This window comes from Eschrichtius robustus, chromosome 19 (genome assembly GCF_028021215.1).
Source record: "Eschrichtius robustus isolate mEscRob2 chromosome 19, mEscRob2.pri, whole genome shotgun sequence".
In the NCBI taxonomy this organism is placed as follows: Eukaryota; Metazoa; Chordata; class Mammalia; order Artiodactyla; family Eschrichtiidae; genus Eschrichtius; species Eschrichtius robustus.
The window spans coordinates 55,053,194-55,069,844 of NC_090842.1; the positions used below are offsets into that span (position 1 = coordinate 55,053,194).

At 33.5% G+C, this 16,651-nt stretch overlaps 1 protein-coding gene across 6 annotated transcripts in view; it reads right to left on the reverse strand.

The window, feature by feature from the left end:
• Positions 1–16,651, reverse strand: part of LOC137753349 (zinc finger protein 420) — a 69,389-nt gene that overhangs the window by 16,520 nt on the left and 36,218 nt on the right. For 2 of the 6 annotated variants that reach the window (XM_068528493.1, XM_068528484.1), the window contains exons 2-4: positions 15,917–15,972; positions 7,526–7,614; positions 6,122–6,248 (exon numbers count right to left, since the gene is read on the reverse strand). The exons of 1 other annotated variant lie outside the window; for it this stretch is intronic. In XM_068528493.1, coding sequence (XP_068384594.1) covers positions 6,122–6,248; positions 7,526–7,534 — 136 coding nt within the window. In that variant the 5' untranslated portion in view covers positions 7,535–7,614; positions 15,917–15,972. Of the gene's footprint in view, positions 1–1,637; positions 1,723–4,579; positions 4,711–6,121; positions 6,249–7,525; positions 7,756–15,916; positions 15,973–16,651 lie in introns of those variants that run through there. 3 more of the 6 variants (XM_068528485.1, XM_068528492.1, XM_068528491.1) reach the window with 3 other exon arrangements.

The following is a 16,651-nucleotide window of genomic DNA, read 5'->3' on the forward strand; positions in this document are numbered from 1 at the left end:
ACATCAATAACCACATAAGAATTTAAAATTTGAGTTCAATGTCTGTTCTCCTAAAGGGCAACAGATACTGATGACTGATGGTATTATTGGCAAGATCATATATAACTGTTGTTGAACATAAAAAAATATGGATATCCACCCAAGTCATTTTACAAAGTTAAATGAACTCAGGTAACAAAACTGGACAAAGAAAGCTCACAAACAATCCAATCTGTGGAAAACTAATCCAATCTCACAAACAAACATAGGTAAACTTTTAAAAGAAAATATTAGCAACATAGAATCCAGCTGTGTATTTAAGGACTAATACATCATTATCAAATAAGGTTTACCCCACAAATGCAGAAATAGTTCAACATCAGAAAATGTATTTTAAGACCGTCTATTAAAAATTCTAATGGCTCTTCCTTAACCTAATTAAGGGTATTTACCAGAAACCGATAGAAACATACTTAATAAAAAAATTTTAAATTAAACATTAGAAGCATTCCCAATAAAGTTTGAAAAAAGACAGTAATTGTTTTCAAATTGTGATAGTCAAGTACTCAGCTCCTACTGATTAGTTTTTACAAAATGGTACAAATAGAAAAGAAAGGGATCATACATTGTATGTAGAGAACAAAATTATCTACCTAGATATCCAACATGATCCATCACAAAACTATTAGATATTTCTATAAGGTTATTATCAACTTACAGAAAGCAATATTTTGCTCTACCTATATATGTATGTATATATATGATTTTTGTCTGAGAACAAAATATTCCTATTTATAATATCAACAAAATTTATAAAGTACTGAGGAAATTACTTAACAAGAAATGTGCAAGACCTTTTAAAAAGGCAATGAAACTTTACAGAAGGACATAAAAAGAAAAGTAGATATAGCATGTTCAAAGATAGAAGGATTCAATATTGCAAGTATGTGAATGGTGCATCAGATTTCCCCAAAACACCATGAAATGCTAGATAATATATATCAAATATCCTTTTACAAGTATGCCATGCTTAAAGGAAAATAAAGCAGATCCAAAGGGGGCAAAATGAAGAGATCATCAGATACTAGAGGTCAGCATGCTCTGAAGTCACAGCTACCCTCAGGACATTTGTTGACTTCAATTGCCTAAAAGTTTATACCTTACTGGTATGAAAAAAAACCAAGAGACAAAAAGCCTTGGGCCCACTAAAGGTCAAGGACTAGCACTGAACCTCTTCACAAAATCAGAACTGTCCAAGGCCTACAGTTCAGAGAAAGGAAAAAAAATCCATCTGATCTCAAAGGAAAATGACAAAGTACATTTTTGTCTTGCCCTAGACTCTCAGTGAAAAGAAGAAAAAATGCTATGGATAATTCATCATTACACAAGAGCCCCTATGCTTGCAAGAAACTGCAGAATTAGACCGGTTCCCCAGAAATTGTAATTGTTGAATGATACATGTAATATAAATGCTTAAAATATATGAAAATATAAAATATAAAATCAAAACCATGAGGAAGAGAATATATAGAAGAAAAGTACGATCTAGGGGAGAGGGAAAATAACAAGTTCTAGAAATAAAATAATATAATCAATTATATTAAAATCTTAAAAAAAAAAATCTTACAACAGCCAGAGAGAAAATACAGATTACTTACAAAAGGAACAACAATGAGACAGATGGTAGACTTCTCAAGAGCAACAACAGAAGCCAGAAGACAGTGGAATAATATCTTCAGAGTGCTGAGAAAAAAATAATTGTCAGTACAGAATTCCATACCCAGTTAAATCATCAGGCAAGAATGAAGATGAAACAAGCTTATATTGCAACAACAACAGAAATATAAATGAAGAGTATTTACTAACAATAGGTCTTGCTTAATGTATTTCATGATAAACAAAATGATCGCAGTATGAAGGTATGATGGAAGAGGAATAGTGTGCAAATAAAAGGATATTCATGTGAATAAATCTACAACCAAATATTGCCATTTTGTAAAACAAAAATAATGCCCATTTTGAAAGAAAACAGAACTAAAATATTAGCCAACAATAACATTAAATAGGAAAGATTAACCAAAGTTAAAACATTCTAAGATTCTTTATATTGTCCTGGGAGAAGGGAGACATTAACTATAGCCTTTCTTAAGTATGTACTTGTTAAGTGACACAAACAATAATGATAATGATTAAATGACCAAAACAGGCAGAAATACTCTCAAAATATTTAAACTCACCAGTAATCACGGCAATATGTTATTCAATTTTTTATCTACAAATTGACAGATATTTTTAAGTGATGATATCTAATGTTGGTCAAAGTGTAGAAAAAGAGTAAGTCATACACTGCTGGTACACGCCTGACAAGAATTTTGTGAAAATAAAATATGTATTTGACATAGAGATGAAAATATCACATCTCTCTATAAACCTCAACTCACTGCCACAGCAGCCACCAATTTATTTCAAGGTAGATACAGTCCTTGATATCTGTGTTTTTTAACTTGTTGGCCTTGAAATCCTAGGGATGAGAGTGAGGCATATAGTTTATTACAAGACCTCTACAAAGTAGTATGCAGACCAAATATTATATGTGGCTTGAATAACTATGTTTTATTATTAATAAAAACAATTAATATCTAGTAAAATATTTAATTTCCATTAAAAATGTATATTTTTTCAAACATTATAATTAAAAAACTACAAAACTGCATTTGCATTAAGATGAATAAAATGCATGTGATAAAAAATTAAAGGTAACCAGTAAAAGCATATAAATAGTGTATATCTTCCAAACTAAACAAGGGAGGAAGTGGAGTTTAAGAAAAAAAACAAAAAACAAAAAAACTGTACCCATCCTGATTAAGGAAAGATTTTAAAAGGAAGCAAAGAAGATCAAGAGAGTAATCCAAAAGCATAAAATAGGAGAGAAATAAATCCAAGCATACTGGCAATAACAATTAAATTTTAAAAATAAATTCTCAGATAATATCATATTACAGTAGTTATCAAACATGTCTGAACATTTATTTGAACAACCTAAGGAACTTCAAAAAATAATATCTCTGTCCTGTGCCCATAGATTGTGATTTAATTGGTCTGGGATGTGGCCTGGGATCTGGAATTTTTAAAAGGACTCCTGCTATTTCCAAAGTGCATATAAACTTACAAATAGGGACTTCTCTGGTGGTCCTGTGGTTAAGACTCCGTGCTCCCAATGCAAGGGGCCTGGGTTCCATCCCTGGTCAGGGAACTAGATCCCGCATGCTGCAACTAAGAGCCTGCATGCCGCAACTACAAGATCCCACATGCTGCAACTAAAGATCCTGCATGCCACAATGAAGATCCCGTGTGCCGCAACTAAGACCCGGTGCAACCAAATAAATAAAAATACTTTTCTAAAAGTTTAGAAATAATTTCTATATATTTTTCCAAAGTGATTATGCCAATTGATACTGACATTAGTAAGGTGCAGAACACTTAAAAAAACAGATCTACTCACATATAATTCATATACCTACAGTTCATTCAGAGTACATACAATTCAACAGTTTCTAGTATATTCATAGAGTTGTACAATAATCACCACAATCAAATTTTATAACATTTTTGTCACCTCAAAAAGAAACCTCATACCTATTGGCAGTCATTTTCAATTTCCCCATTTTCATTTTCCAATCCACCCTCACCTGCCAGCTCCCACCCCAGTGCTGGGCAACCACTAATCTACTTCCTGTCTCTATGGATTTGTCTACTGTGGACATCTCATATAAATGGAATCATACAATATGTAGTCTTTGTGTCTGGCTTCATTCATTTAGCATGTTTTCAAGGTTCATCTGTATTGTAGTATGTAACAGAACTTCATTCTTTTTTATTGCTGACTAATATTCCATTGTAAGGATATACCAATTTTACTCATCTATTCATCAGCTGATAGACATTTGGGTCATTCCACTTTTTGGCTTTTATGAATAATGAGGTATATAGCACTTCTGCATTGAAAAGTTGTAAACACTTGGTACTGTAATACTTCTCAATTTTTGCCAGTCTAGGGCATGTGAAATAATTATCTCACTGTGGTTTTAATTTGCATTTCCTGATTGCTAGTGAGGTTGAACAGTTTTTCATGATTATTGGCTATTTGCATTTCCTTTTCCTTGAACTGCCTATAAATGTCTTTTACCCAATTTTTCAAAAAGGTTATTTACCTTTTTCTTAACCATCTATAGGAGCGTTTTATATTCTAGATACTAAATGAATTCCTGTCAATATGCATTGCAAATATCTTCACCAAATTCACGGCTTGTTGTTTACTTTTTTATGATGTCTTTTTATAAAGAGAATAATTTTCATGTAGTCAAATTTATCACCCTTAGAATGATTATTTTTAAAAAGAACTAAATAGAACCTTTAGAAATGCTCAATATAGTTCTCTGTCACATCTGTTCCTTTATAAAAATCTTTTATTGCTTTTCATTTTTGTAATTTAGTTTCTTTAAGTATTTCACCAATAGTTTATATTTACATTTAAAAATTCCAATATGTTAAATCTTTTACCATGCGATCTGTTGTTTCCTTAAATTACTTATCAACTCACCTGTGACCTGTTTCCTCGTGGGTTTGATGATCTTTGTGAGCTCATCTTTTGTTGATTAATCTGTGAGAATTCTAAAAGCCCTCTTACTTTCCTCCAGAGAGAATATGCATTTGCTTCGGCCAGGATTCAGAGGGCACCACCTTAGAGAATAAAATTTCAACTCCTTTTTTTCTATTCTTTAACTATCCTTATTTCTTATTACTCTATCATTCACTTTTCTTTAGATATAATGTTTTTCTATTCCTCCTACAAAGTTAATGCCCAGCCCAAGCCCTTTACACCTACTACTCCAATGGCCTGGAATACTGTTCCTCCAGATACTGGCCTGACTCATGCCCTTACTTTGGTAAAGTCTTTGTTCAAATATTACTTTCTTAGAGAGGTTTCTCCAAAATCTACCTATCTAAAATAACCTACCCCCCCATTCCCCATTTAGTTCTTTCTCTGCCTATTCTACTTCACCTTTATTCATACTGTTTATTGCTACCTGCAATTTTTATATTTATTAAATAAATATATGCACATAAACATGCACACACATACACATATATTTTTGTTTCCCTATTTATTTTGTATTTCTCCCACAAGAATGTAAGTTTCAGCAGAATAGGAACCTTGTTTAGATCATTATTTCTCCAATGCCTACTACAGTCGTTGGCATAGAATAGGCCCCTCAATAAATAAATATATTTTGAATAAATGAGTACATTTTAAAGAATGGAGACAAATGATATAAGTCTAAATACAAAAAAAAAATCTGGAAAGGAACTGACTCCCAAGTTTACATAAAAGCATTGTTACAGGGGGAAAAGAGGAGTGAAGGGGCAAGAGACAATTATATTCCAGTGATTTGAAGAGTCCAAAGACTAAAGTCATCATTTAGATGGGAAAATCACTTACTAAAGTTTTAACTGATATATGCTCTGTCCCTTATGTTGCTACAGGAAAAAAACAATGAACTTTCTTCAACAATCAGAGTTTCTTCCTGAGCTATTTTCCAGTAAAAGGTGGTTCTAGCATATTCATTCAGTGTAAAATACAAAGTTCTTAAAATGTGATATTCAACTGCAAAACACAAATAAGAGAATTTCTTTTTGTAATGGATTGTGTTCACTTGAATTGTTAGTGAAATGCACTGATCCACACTGTCACTATATAAATAATGTAAGCTCTTCTGTTGTCAGAAAAACCATACATTTCTCTACCTATTAAAAAAATATTTAGAGTTGCTTTGGCAGATCTAAATTGTAACAATGAATCATAGCCTGTTTTTTCTGGCAATATTGCAAGTGTCCCAGAATTCAATTCTCTCCCTTTGTTCATCAAGGAACACAGGAAGGAAGACAGGCAATTATATTTGAAGGATGGAGAAGATAAATGTGCCCAATGAAACCATCCATGTCTACTTCCAGTAATTTGAAACTGTTCCTTGGAGAATAATAAGAAATTCAGTTAATCACTTAAAAACAACCTTGAAATAACAGAAAAGAAAGCAGCCATTCCAAAGGTAGATACTGAAATACTAGGGGTAGATATCCTTACCTAGTGACACCAAGTTACTATAGTTCTCCAACATCACATCTCTATACAAATCCCTTTGTGCAGAGTCCAGGCATTCCCACTCTTCCTGAGAGAAGTCAATGGCAACATCCCTGAACATCACTGATCTCTGAAACACAAACATAATACTAGTTGTGGAAATAAAGAAAATATTTTTTCAATGGAAGGGGAGATGATAGAGAGCTCTCCACGAAGAAGGCAACAGAGCAAATAGGCTGGGAAGCCTCTTACATGGATAAGACACTAAAGAAATCGGTGCTTCTGAAGTTCCTTTTTATGCCTGTTGCTGTAGATATTTCCTGCATATAGAATATCTCATTTTACACATAAATCTGAGAATAAAGTCAATGCAATGTCCCAATTGAAAGAAATAGCATACACAAGCACCCTGTACAATAGGTATCTTACATATCATGCATTCTCAACAAATGCAAGTTTCTCTTTCTTCTTCTCTATTTAAGAAGGAAATAACTTGGTATAATTTTCTGTAAAACCTTATAAAATCTCTATCTTATAAGATTTGCATAAAATTAAAGAATTTATTGAAACATCAGGTTCATCATTATATCAGAATATTACATCATAAGCATTTTCCTTGTTACCAATAATTTAGTAAATATTTTAAATAGACTGTAGAATAGCTCCATATAATGACTATATCTGACTTAATAAGTGTGCATCATTGAACACTTTAGGTTACATAAAAATCTTGTAAGCATTTTTTACTTTTGGGAGTTTATAATTCTCAACAGCATCATCACGTAAATAATGATCTTTCTTGTTACTATTAATCACTTAAAAACGTACCTTTTCTTTATTCTAAGCAACAGAAAGGTAGAAAAGATAATCTAAACGTACACATTCAAGATTAGCACAAAATGTTGAATCTCAAAATGATCCATGTTACTGGTATTCGTCAATCACGGATTCCCAGGGAAGATCCCTGATCTCTCTGTATTCAATCCCTAATATGTTCCTTATCTTAACAGCTCACAAAGCACGAGCTTTGCCATGTATGGACACTAAGCCCAGTCAAGACCAAATCCTATCTTGTCTAACCAGGAAATGTAGGTCTAAAGAGAAGTTCAAAGTTTTCTCATGCGTGGTATGTACAAATCTTAAAAAATCAGGGACTCTGCTTTTGTTATATCAGTGTTCCCAGTCAAAGATGCTCACTGGACTTTTGCATAAGTATGTGAATAAAGGTTAGATTAGAAAGACATACATAGGGAAGACACTATCACTTATAAGAATGGAAAAAACTGGAAAGCACACTCATGAATGGGGTGAGTCAGGAAGGAACTTTTAGGAATAAGGAATGCAAACATGCACATATTCTGTAAAAAAGTGATTATTTAAAGAGGGCACAAGGAAGCACTGATTTACCTGAGCCATGGTTTTTACAGCTGCAAGAAATGATCGATCATCTTCTGGATTCCTATCTTAGAAAAGCACAGAGTCTGGAAAAGGCAGTACTGGGGAGGAGAAACAGAACCATGAGACCATGCTTTTTGCAAAGCTCCAAATGGGTAAGTTAGAATTATCTTTGTTGTTCTCCTCTTCCTGTCTCTTTCTCCCATCCCTAAAATATACACTAAGCAGGGGAGATACAGGTGGTGATTCTTACCCTGGTCAAACTCAATGCTCTCTCTATATACAAAGAGAAAACATTTACAACTTCTTTACTGTTTCTGAAATGAAACTTATAGGTAATAAAACACATTTATATACATTATACCGAAAACAGAGATAATGACCAACTGTTAAATTTTAATATGTTAATGACCATACACAACTACATAGAAGGCTCAAATAGTTAAATACTTAGGCTTACAACTACTTAAAATGAACACTTTTAGATTTATAAGATTACAATATTCAACTTAATATGGTTGACATCTTTTATTTATAGTTGACATTTTAAAATAAAGGCCATATATGTATGTATGTGTGTGTGTATGTGTGTGTAGAATCAATGAAATTCATTACCTACAAATGAAGACTTCTACAAGTATGTGATACTGGCAAGTCATATCACAAGCAGTGTTGCCGTCAGTGCCGTAACTTTTTAAAATGGTTTAAAAAAACTCAGTAAATTTCTGAATAAAACAAAGTACAATCTTTTCTCAATCAAACTATGGTAGCATTCCTGGAAGATTTAGCTGACAGTAAAACCATGCAATAATAGTAAAATAGATAAGTGCAGCAATTCAAAAAAATCAGGCAAAAAATGCTTTACGTGAGAGGTGCCAGACCCAGATAATTATAAACACATTTTTCCCCCAGCTATGGTCCTCATTTTGCAGGTCACAGAGAATTTCTTTGTTGTGCACTTCAGGACATCTAGAAGTTGGCAAACTACTGCCCACCGATTATTTTTAAAAATAAAGCTTTACTGGAACACATCTATATTCATTCACTTATATACTGTCTTTGGCTACTTTCACACTATAATGGCAGAGTTGAACAGCTGCAAGAGAGACCATATGGCCCATAAAGCCTAAAATATGTACTGTCTAGCCCTTTACAGAAAAGCTTTCTAAGCTGTGATCTAGATCCATGGTTTGCTTCAGTCCTTCAAAAGCCAGAAGCCTTCATCCTCAACCCAGTTATTTAAACATTCAAAAGAACCCAGCTATATTTCGAAAACATCCCTAGGGAAAGTCACTGCCCCTACAGAGAATCATTGATATAGATGATCAATAAATATTTAATTAGAAATTCCACTTCTTCCAGCTACAATAGATAACTGTGCCCATCGTAACAATAAAAAAAGAATTCAGATAAGATGCAAATTCAGAATTAAAAAAAAAATTCATCACAGAGCTGAAGACACAAATAAATTTAAATGAACTAAACTCCAAAAAGTGCCAAGTTCTTCATAAAAGACATGTATATGGATACTTCCATCCCTGGCAGGGCTTAAACTAAATTTTACTTACCGTAAAGGTAAACAGTCCAACTATTCCAATAAAAAGACAATGTCAAGGCAAGATAAAAAAGCAAATTCCAATTGTATGCTCTTTACGAGAAATGCACTTTAAATATAAACAGATGGGTTAAAAGTTAAATGGAGAAAGCAAGAAACTAATACAACATTGTAAAGCAACTATACTCCAATAAAGATTAAAAAAAAAGTTAAACGCAGAAATATATACCATACAAACACTAAGCATAAGAAAGCTTGTGTACCTGTATTACTATAAGGCAAAACAGACAAAGAGTAACACTGGCAATAAATGATAAATTCATCAAGAAAACACAGCAATCCTAAATGTGTAAAGACTTAACAAAAGAGCATCAAAATATATAAAGTAAAACTTGAAAGAACTAAAGGAAGAAATAGACAAATCCACAATCAGATTTGGAAATTTTAACATCTTTCTCTCAGTAATTGACACAACAAGTAGATTCTTAAAAATCAGTAACAATATAGAGGATTTATACAACACTATCAAGTACCATGATAATAACTGATACCATACCCAACTGTCAAGAATACCACACTCAACTGTCATGAGCTGAGCTGTGCTAGAGAGAGCTGAGCTGCTGGTTGTCAGAAAAGCTGACGAAGACAAGACAACAGCCAAAATGACAGTACCAGTCAAGCCTTTAATCTTTAATCACTTACTAATCAGCTAGTATAAGCAAGAGGCTAACCGAGAGAAAGTACTGACTCCCCCACTGTTCCATTCTCCCCCATGGAACAGCACCTACAGAAGGTCTAATGGATAAACACAGATTTATGGAATCATCTCACTGCCAACGAAGTACCAAACAAAAGACCCCTCCCACTTCATGGAGAGGGAGATGGGGGAAGGGTTAGGAGTAGAAAAGTCACAGTGGAGAAAAAGTATCTTCAAGGTTTGCCTCCCTATACATGATAAGGAAGTCGGTGCCTGATAAAGAGGTATCGTAATGGAGGCACTTGGGGTAGGAAGGCAGATGTGCATAAGAGCATGGCTGGCTGGGAGACCTGAGTCCTAGGACTGCAACTCCTTAGGATACTGCGGTGCATGGCTAGGCACTAAGTCAGGTGTGGGAAAGAAACAAAGTATCAAAAATATTTTAAATTTGAATCATTCAGAGTATATTTTCTGGTCTTTGTCCACACACTATTAAATTAGAAATAACAATAAGAGGTCTAGTAGTACCTTCAAGTATTTGCAAATTAAACACACTTCTAAATAACTCTTAAGAAGAAATCACAAAAGACATTAAAAAATATGCTGAACTGAATGACAATGAAAACACAACTTACCAAATTTTGTGGGCTGCAGCAAAAACAGTATTTAAAGGAAAATTTATAGCTTTAAATGCTAGGAAAAAAGGAATGTGTACTATCAGTTCCCACCTTAAGGAGCTGGCAAAAGAAGAACAAACGAAGCCCAAAGTAAGAGGAAAAGAAATAATAGAAATAAACACAAAATCCACAATGGATCCAAAATGGATTTTAACAGAGAATCAACAAAGCAAAAAACTTGTTCTTTCAAAAGATTAATAGAGTTGATAAGCTCCTAGCAAGTCTATGAAGAAAAAAAATTACCAATATGGAGAAGAGAATACTGATCTTACAGGCATTAAAAGGATAATGCAACCCTATGCCAATAAATTTGACAATATGAATGATATGGACAAATTCCTTAAAACACAAATTATCAAAAGTCACACAAGAAGAAACAGAAAATATAAACTGCCCCATAGATATTACAGAAATCGAATTTTTAGTAAAACAAAATAAAACACCCTATCTACAGAGAAGACCCAGATGGCTTCACCAGGAAGTTCTACATTTAACATTTAAGGCAGATATAATACTATTCCTTCACAAACTTTTTCAGAAAATAAGAAAAGGAGTAGACATTCTCTTTTATATTTTGAGGCAAAAAACCCATAATATCAAAACCTGACAAAAATATTGCAAGAAAAAAATTTTAGCTCAATATCTCTCGTGAACACACACACAAAATTATAAGGTGGTATCAAATAGAATCCATTTGACTTTGGAACTGTGAGTATGTTTTGTATAACTATAAGACGAAATTAAATCAAACTGGAAAAAAACCCCTAAGAACCAAAAGCAAAGTGAAACAAACTTACCTGTTCATAATACTAGCAGGGTAAACACAGAAAGGAAGTGGTTATTTCAAGGAATTTTAAAATACGTACATTTGACATTAGATTCCTAGTGCAATATAACCTACAGACCAAATAACTAATAACAAATAACCAAATAGCTATTTTTCAGTAACTATACTATTATTAATATTAATAAATAATAAATGTATTAAATATTATTAACAAAAGTTTTATTAAATAAAATAATAAATTATCATTAATAATATTGGCATTGTTATTCTAAAACAGACAATTCTGAAATGATTACACACACATACATCAATGAGAATAAATCAAGTATGTAATTATCTTAATGTTATTAAGAATAAAGATTTTCAGAGTACTAAAAGAAATACAAATGTAAAAATCAAGAAAAACTCTATAACCTTTAAATTCAATTGGAAATATCATTATAAACTCAGGATGTATTTTTCTCCTTCTAAAAAATACATATTTAACCAACTCTGTAAAGACCTACAAGCAATAACAACCAGAAGCAATGAGAACTCCTACTATCCTAATTGTGGCTTCTTAAAACCACTTCTCACTAAAAGGAACCAGCGCTCCACAGAGAAGTGGCTGATTTCATGTTTAACACAGGAAAATGGACAAGATGGGCCTAGAACATCTTGTCACACCAGAAAGTTGGGAATCTACCACAAACTCCAACAGTAATCAAAAGGAATTCAAAAGGAGCCAAATCAGAGGTAGTAAAGAGGATCCCACTGGCAACAGATGGACAGTTTGAGTATTAATAAGAATAACTGCTATAGACTGAAACATACCAAATATATTTGAATCTACAAGTTCATAATGATAATTTAAAAGGAAAACACACGATAAACTTTGGAAGATGCTGAAAAATGAGAGTAAAATCAAGCTTTTATCCTACTTTTTTTGCATAAGCTATACTTCAGAGTAACCAAGACATTGGTGAGAGGATGGCTCCCTTTACAGAAGTATCCCAGCTAATAAATGCAAAAGAAGTGATAGAATTAAATAATATTTTGTGACTTCTGATAAAATAATGGATTCCAAATAAAGATTATCAATGGCTGCTAACATCACATAAAGGAAAACAACCAAATATTCACTACTTCATAGATGTATATATCATTATGTATGAAGGATTAGCATAAAACAAACAAGCAAAAACACAAAAAACCTGAACCTGATCAAGCCTCTAGAAATGCCAGTTTACAAGAAATACAGGGTTAAAGGAACATGTTAAATAACACCACGTATATGCAATCAACAAAATCCAGAATACAGTTAACTCTGTAAGAAACTCTGTTTCTGGAACAAATAAAACTGAAAGAAAAGAGAAAAAGAAAGATTTAAGAAATATATCTTCTTATTACATTAAACGGACATTCTTTGGATCTTTTTTTTTGGACAGGTTTTTTTTTTTATTGAAGTATAATTGCTTTACAGTATTGTGCTAGTTTCTGCTGTACAATGAAGTGAATCAGCTGTATGTATACCTACATTCCCTCCCTCTTGGACCTCCCTCCCCCCACCCCATTCCACCCATCTAGGTCATCACAAGCACCAAGCTCATTGTTTGTATCTTGATTCTAACAAACCATAAAAAAATATTTATGGGCAATGGGGAAAACATGAACACTAACTGGCTATTTTATGACATTAAGAGAGTACTGAGTTCTTTTTTTCTTTTTAATAGTAATGACATTGTCGTTATGTTTTTAAAATAAAAAGTCCTTATATTTTAGAAACACCCACTAAAATACTTGTGAATGAAATTATATATCTGGAATTTACTTCAAAATAATCCATGCTTTTTTGGGTCAGGGGAGAGAGTAGTAGAACCATAGATGAAACATGTTTAGCCTTAAACTGATATTTGTTGAAGCTGAGTGATGGGTAGAGTACACAGGGATGCCTTACACTATACTTTTAGTTTTGCATATGTTTGAATTTTTCCATAATAAGAAGTAAAAAAGAAAGACTTGAAGGATAGATTCCAAATATGAACTATGATTCATTCCTAAGGAGGGTTTCTGAGTAATTTTTATTTTCTTCCTTGTTTGTTTCTTTTTGTATTTTCTAAATCATTCCAACAAACATGTACTACTTTGATGTCGTAAAACTAAATAATAGCTTCCTGAAATTTAAAACAAGGGTATGCTATGGTTAAAAAGAGAAAGTCTCAATAAATTCAGAGAAAAAAGAATATTTAACAGTATAAAGACAGACTCTAAGACTTTTTTTTTGAAAATTTGGGTAATGGAGAAAAAAGTAAGAAAGGGGAAAAATGAGGAAATGGGCCAATTTTATTATTACTCAAGGTTGTGATTTGGGTAGAATTTATGTCAAAAGCATTAAAATAAACTAAAAGTAGGCCACTTCTAGAAATTTGCTCCAAAGATAAACCATAGAAACAATATACACAGTTATCAACAAAACACTGGGGAAAAAACCACCAATGCCCACCTGTAGGAGACTGGCTGAATAAAGCAGTATATCCACACAACATAAAATGAAGCTATTAAAAAGAATGAGGAGGATCTCTATAGGCTGCTTATGCAGTGATCTCTGGGATACATTAAATATGTGAGAAAAAAAAAGGAAAGTGCAGAACAGTATACAAGGAATGCTCCTTTTTGATTAAGAATGAAGATGATAAAAAATACATACATATACATACAAACACATACACATAAACATATATATATCATTTGAAAGAAAAATAGAAGAATAAACCAAAGAGAAGCACAGGTAGTTATCTACAGAGGGAAGAAAAACAAGGTGGAAGAGACAGGAATGGATGCTAGACTTCTCTAAATTCATCTTGTTCTACAGTTTTGATTTTAGAGATATGTAAATATCTTATTTAATTTTAAAACAAAATTAAATCAAAGTGGTGGGAAAACAATCTCTAAAAGTAGAAAGCAAGGTGAAACAAATGAGCCTGTGTCTCTCAAGTTGATGACTTAACTATATGAAAGGTGTTATTATAGGTGACTTTAAAAACACAGTAATTTGATTATAGATCCTTAGTGAGTTATATCCCATTGAACTCCAAGAAGTCTTGGTTGTTTTCCATATTCATAAGATTAGTAAAAATGTTGGTATTGTTATTTTGAAACTCTTTCTCTCAATCCAAAAGTAAGCAGAAAATATGGAAAAAGAAATAAAGAAGAGATGGAACAAATATAAATGGAAAGATGACGGATTTGACCCAAACTATACCAATAATCACACTAAATATAAATGGTAAAAACACTCCAATTAAAAGACAGATATTGTTAAACTGGATAAAAACACAAGATCCAACCAAATGCTGCCTACAAGAAATGTACTTTATCAGAACACAAATAGGTTAAAAGTAAAAGTATAGAGATATACCATGCTAACACTAATGAAAAGAAAGCTGAAGTGGCTATGTTAAATATCAGATAAAGTAAATGTTCAGAGCAAAGAATATTACAAGACCATTTCATAATGACAAAGGAGTCAATTCAACATTAGGACATATAATCTGAAACATTTATGTACCTAATAACAGAGCTTCAAAATAAATGAAGCAGAAACTGATAGAAACTACTGTACAAAGAGAAAGAGGTAAATCCAACAAATTCAATACGGGTACAGAAGATTTAAACAGTACCAATCCATCTGACCTAGCACATATGTATAGAATATTCCACACAACAGTGGCAGAATACAGTCTTTTCAAGTGCACATCAAACATGTACTAGGATAGACCACACATTCTGGGTCATAAAATAAATCTTAATAAATTTAAAAGAATTCAAGTCATACAAAGTATATTCTCTGAACAAAATGGAATGAAAATAGAAAATCAGTAGCAGAAAGACCTCTGGAAGATCCTTAAAATGTTTGAAAACTAAACAACATGTTACTAAATAACCCATAAGACAAAGAATAAAAAGGCAAACTAGGAGGGATTTTGAACTGAAGGCAGAATAACTGAAATAAGATTGGCAAGTGATAACTTTTAAGCTGGGCATACGATAGTATAGAGGTACACTTCTGTGTACCTCTGAAAATTAACAAACTTTTAAAAAAGTTAAAAAAACAGAATGCTGCTATGTCAGAAATAACACAAAAGAACTCTTCCTTTTTAAATTTATGGATCTCAAATCCATTCTTCCTCAGTTTAACCGCTATTGGGAAGCGTCTATCACAATTAACTGCACATATTCCTTGCTCTCAATCTACAGAAAATTGCCTTGCCCCTCCATCATTTGAGAAGGCTTACCTAGGAAATTTCAAAAAGAAGCAAAAATTCGGGACTTCCCTGGTGGCACAGTGGTTAAGAATCCGCCTGCCAATGCAGGGGACATGGGTTCCAGCCCTGGTCCAGAAAGATCCCACGTGCCACAGAGCAACTAAGCCCACGCACCACAACTACTGAGCCCACATGCCACAACTACTGAAGCCTGTGCGCCTAGAGCCCGTGCTCCGCAACAAGAGAAGCCACCGCAATGAGAAGCCCGTACACTGCAATGAAGAGTAGCCCCCACTCGCCGCAACTAGAGAAAGCCCACGCATAGCAACGAAGACCCAACGCAGCCAAAAATAAACAAAAAAACCCCCCAAAAAACCCCAAAGATTCTTATGTCCTGAAAAAACAAAGGCAATTCACGAAACAAAGAGAAAACATCTACGCACCTTGGAGCTTGCTTCTGATTGTATAACAGCCATTCTTTCTTCCTCTGGGCGCTATTCTGAGGGAAAGAAAAAAGAATCATGAGATACTGGGCCTTTCTTAGGGTATACTCTAAATTAGAACGCCACCAATCTACCCCTCATTTAACATAGAGGAAAGTCAAAAGGAGACTAGAACAGTTCTGCACTTTCTGTATTAGAAAGAAGGGCCAAGTTCACAGCCATCTTGGGCTAGAATTTGTTTCTGAATTCAAAGGTGTCTGCTGGAGACGGAGTCGTGAAGGGGAGTGCTACAGGTTCTCAAGTGTATGGCTGACTCCTCTAGCACACTCTCTGGAAGTATTCCCACTCCTGGAATCCCATTACATTTCCAAGTGACCTGTCTTGAAGGTGCTATCAGCTCTAAAATTCTCATCTCAAGTCCAGATCTGTGCCTTAGAAATAACTAATACTCTTCATTCAGGGGTTCAAATTTCTGACTTCTTCCTTCCTGTCACTTCTCTGCATCCAAAACCCTTAAGGATATAAGGTGAAAGAGCACCAGCAAGCAGCAGGGAAGCTAGCTACATCTACAATCCCAGGGCAAACTAAGGATGGATATGAAAAATGAAGCACTACAGGCAATGTGTGAAATGGAGGGTGGGGGGTAGGGTGTGGTAATCACTGTGGTCAAAAGAGAAATAAGTCAAGTCCTCAGAGGAGGACAAAGCCACAAGGGATTCTTAATCCATAGGCTGA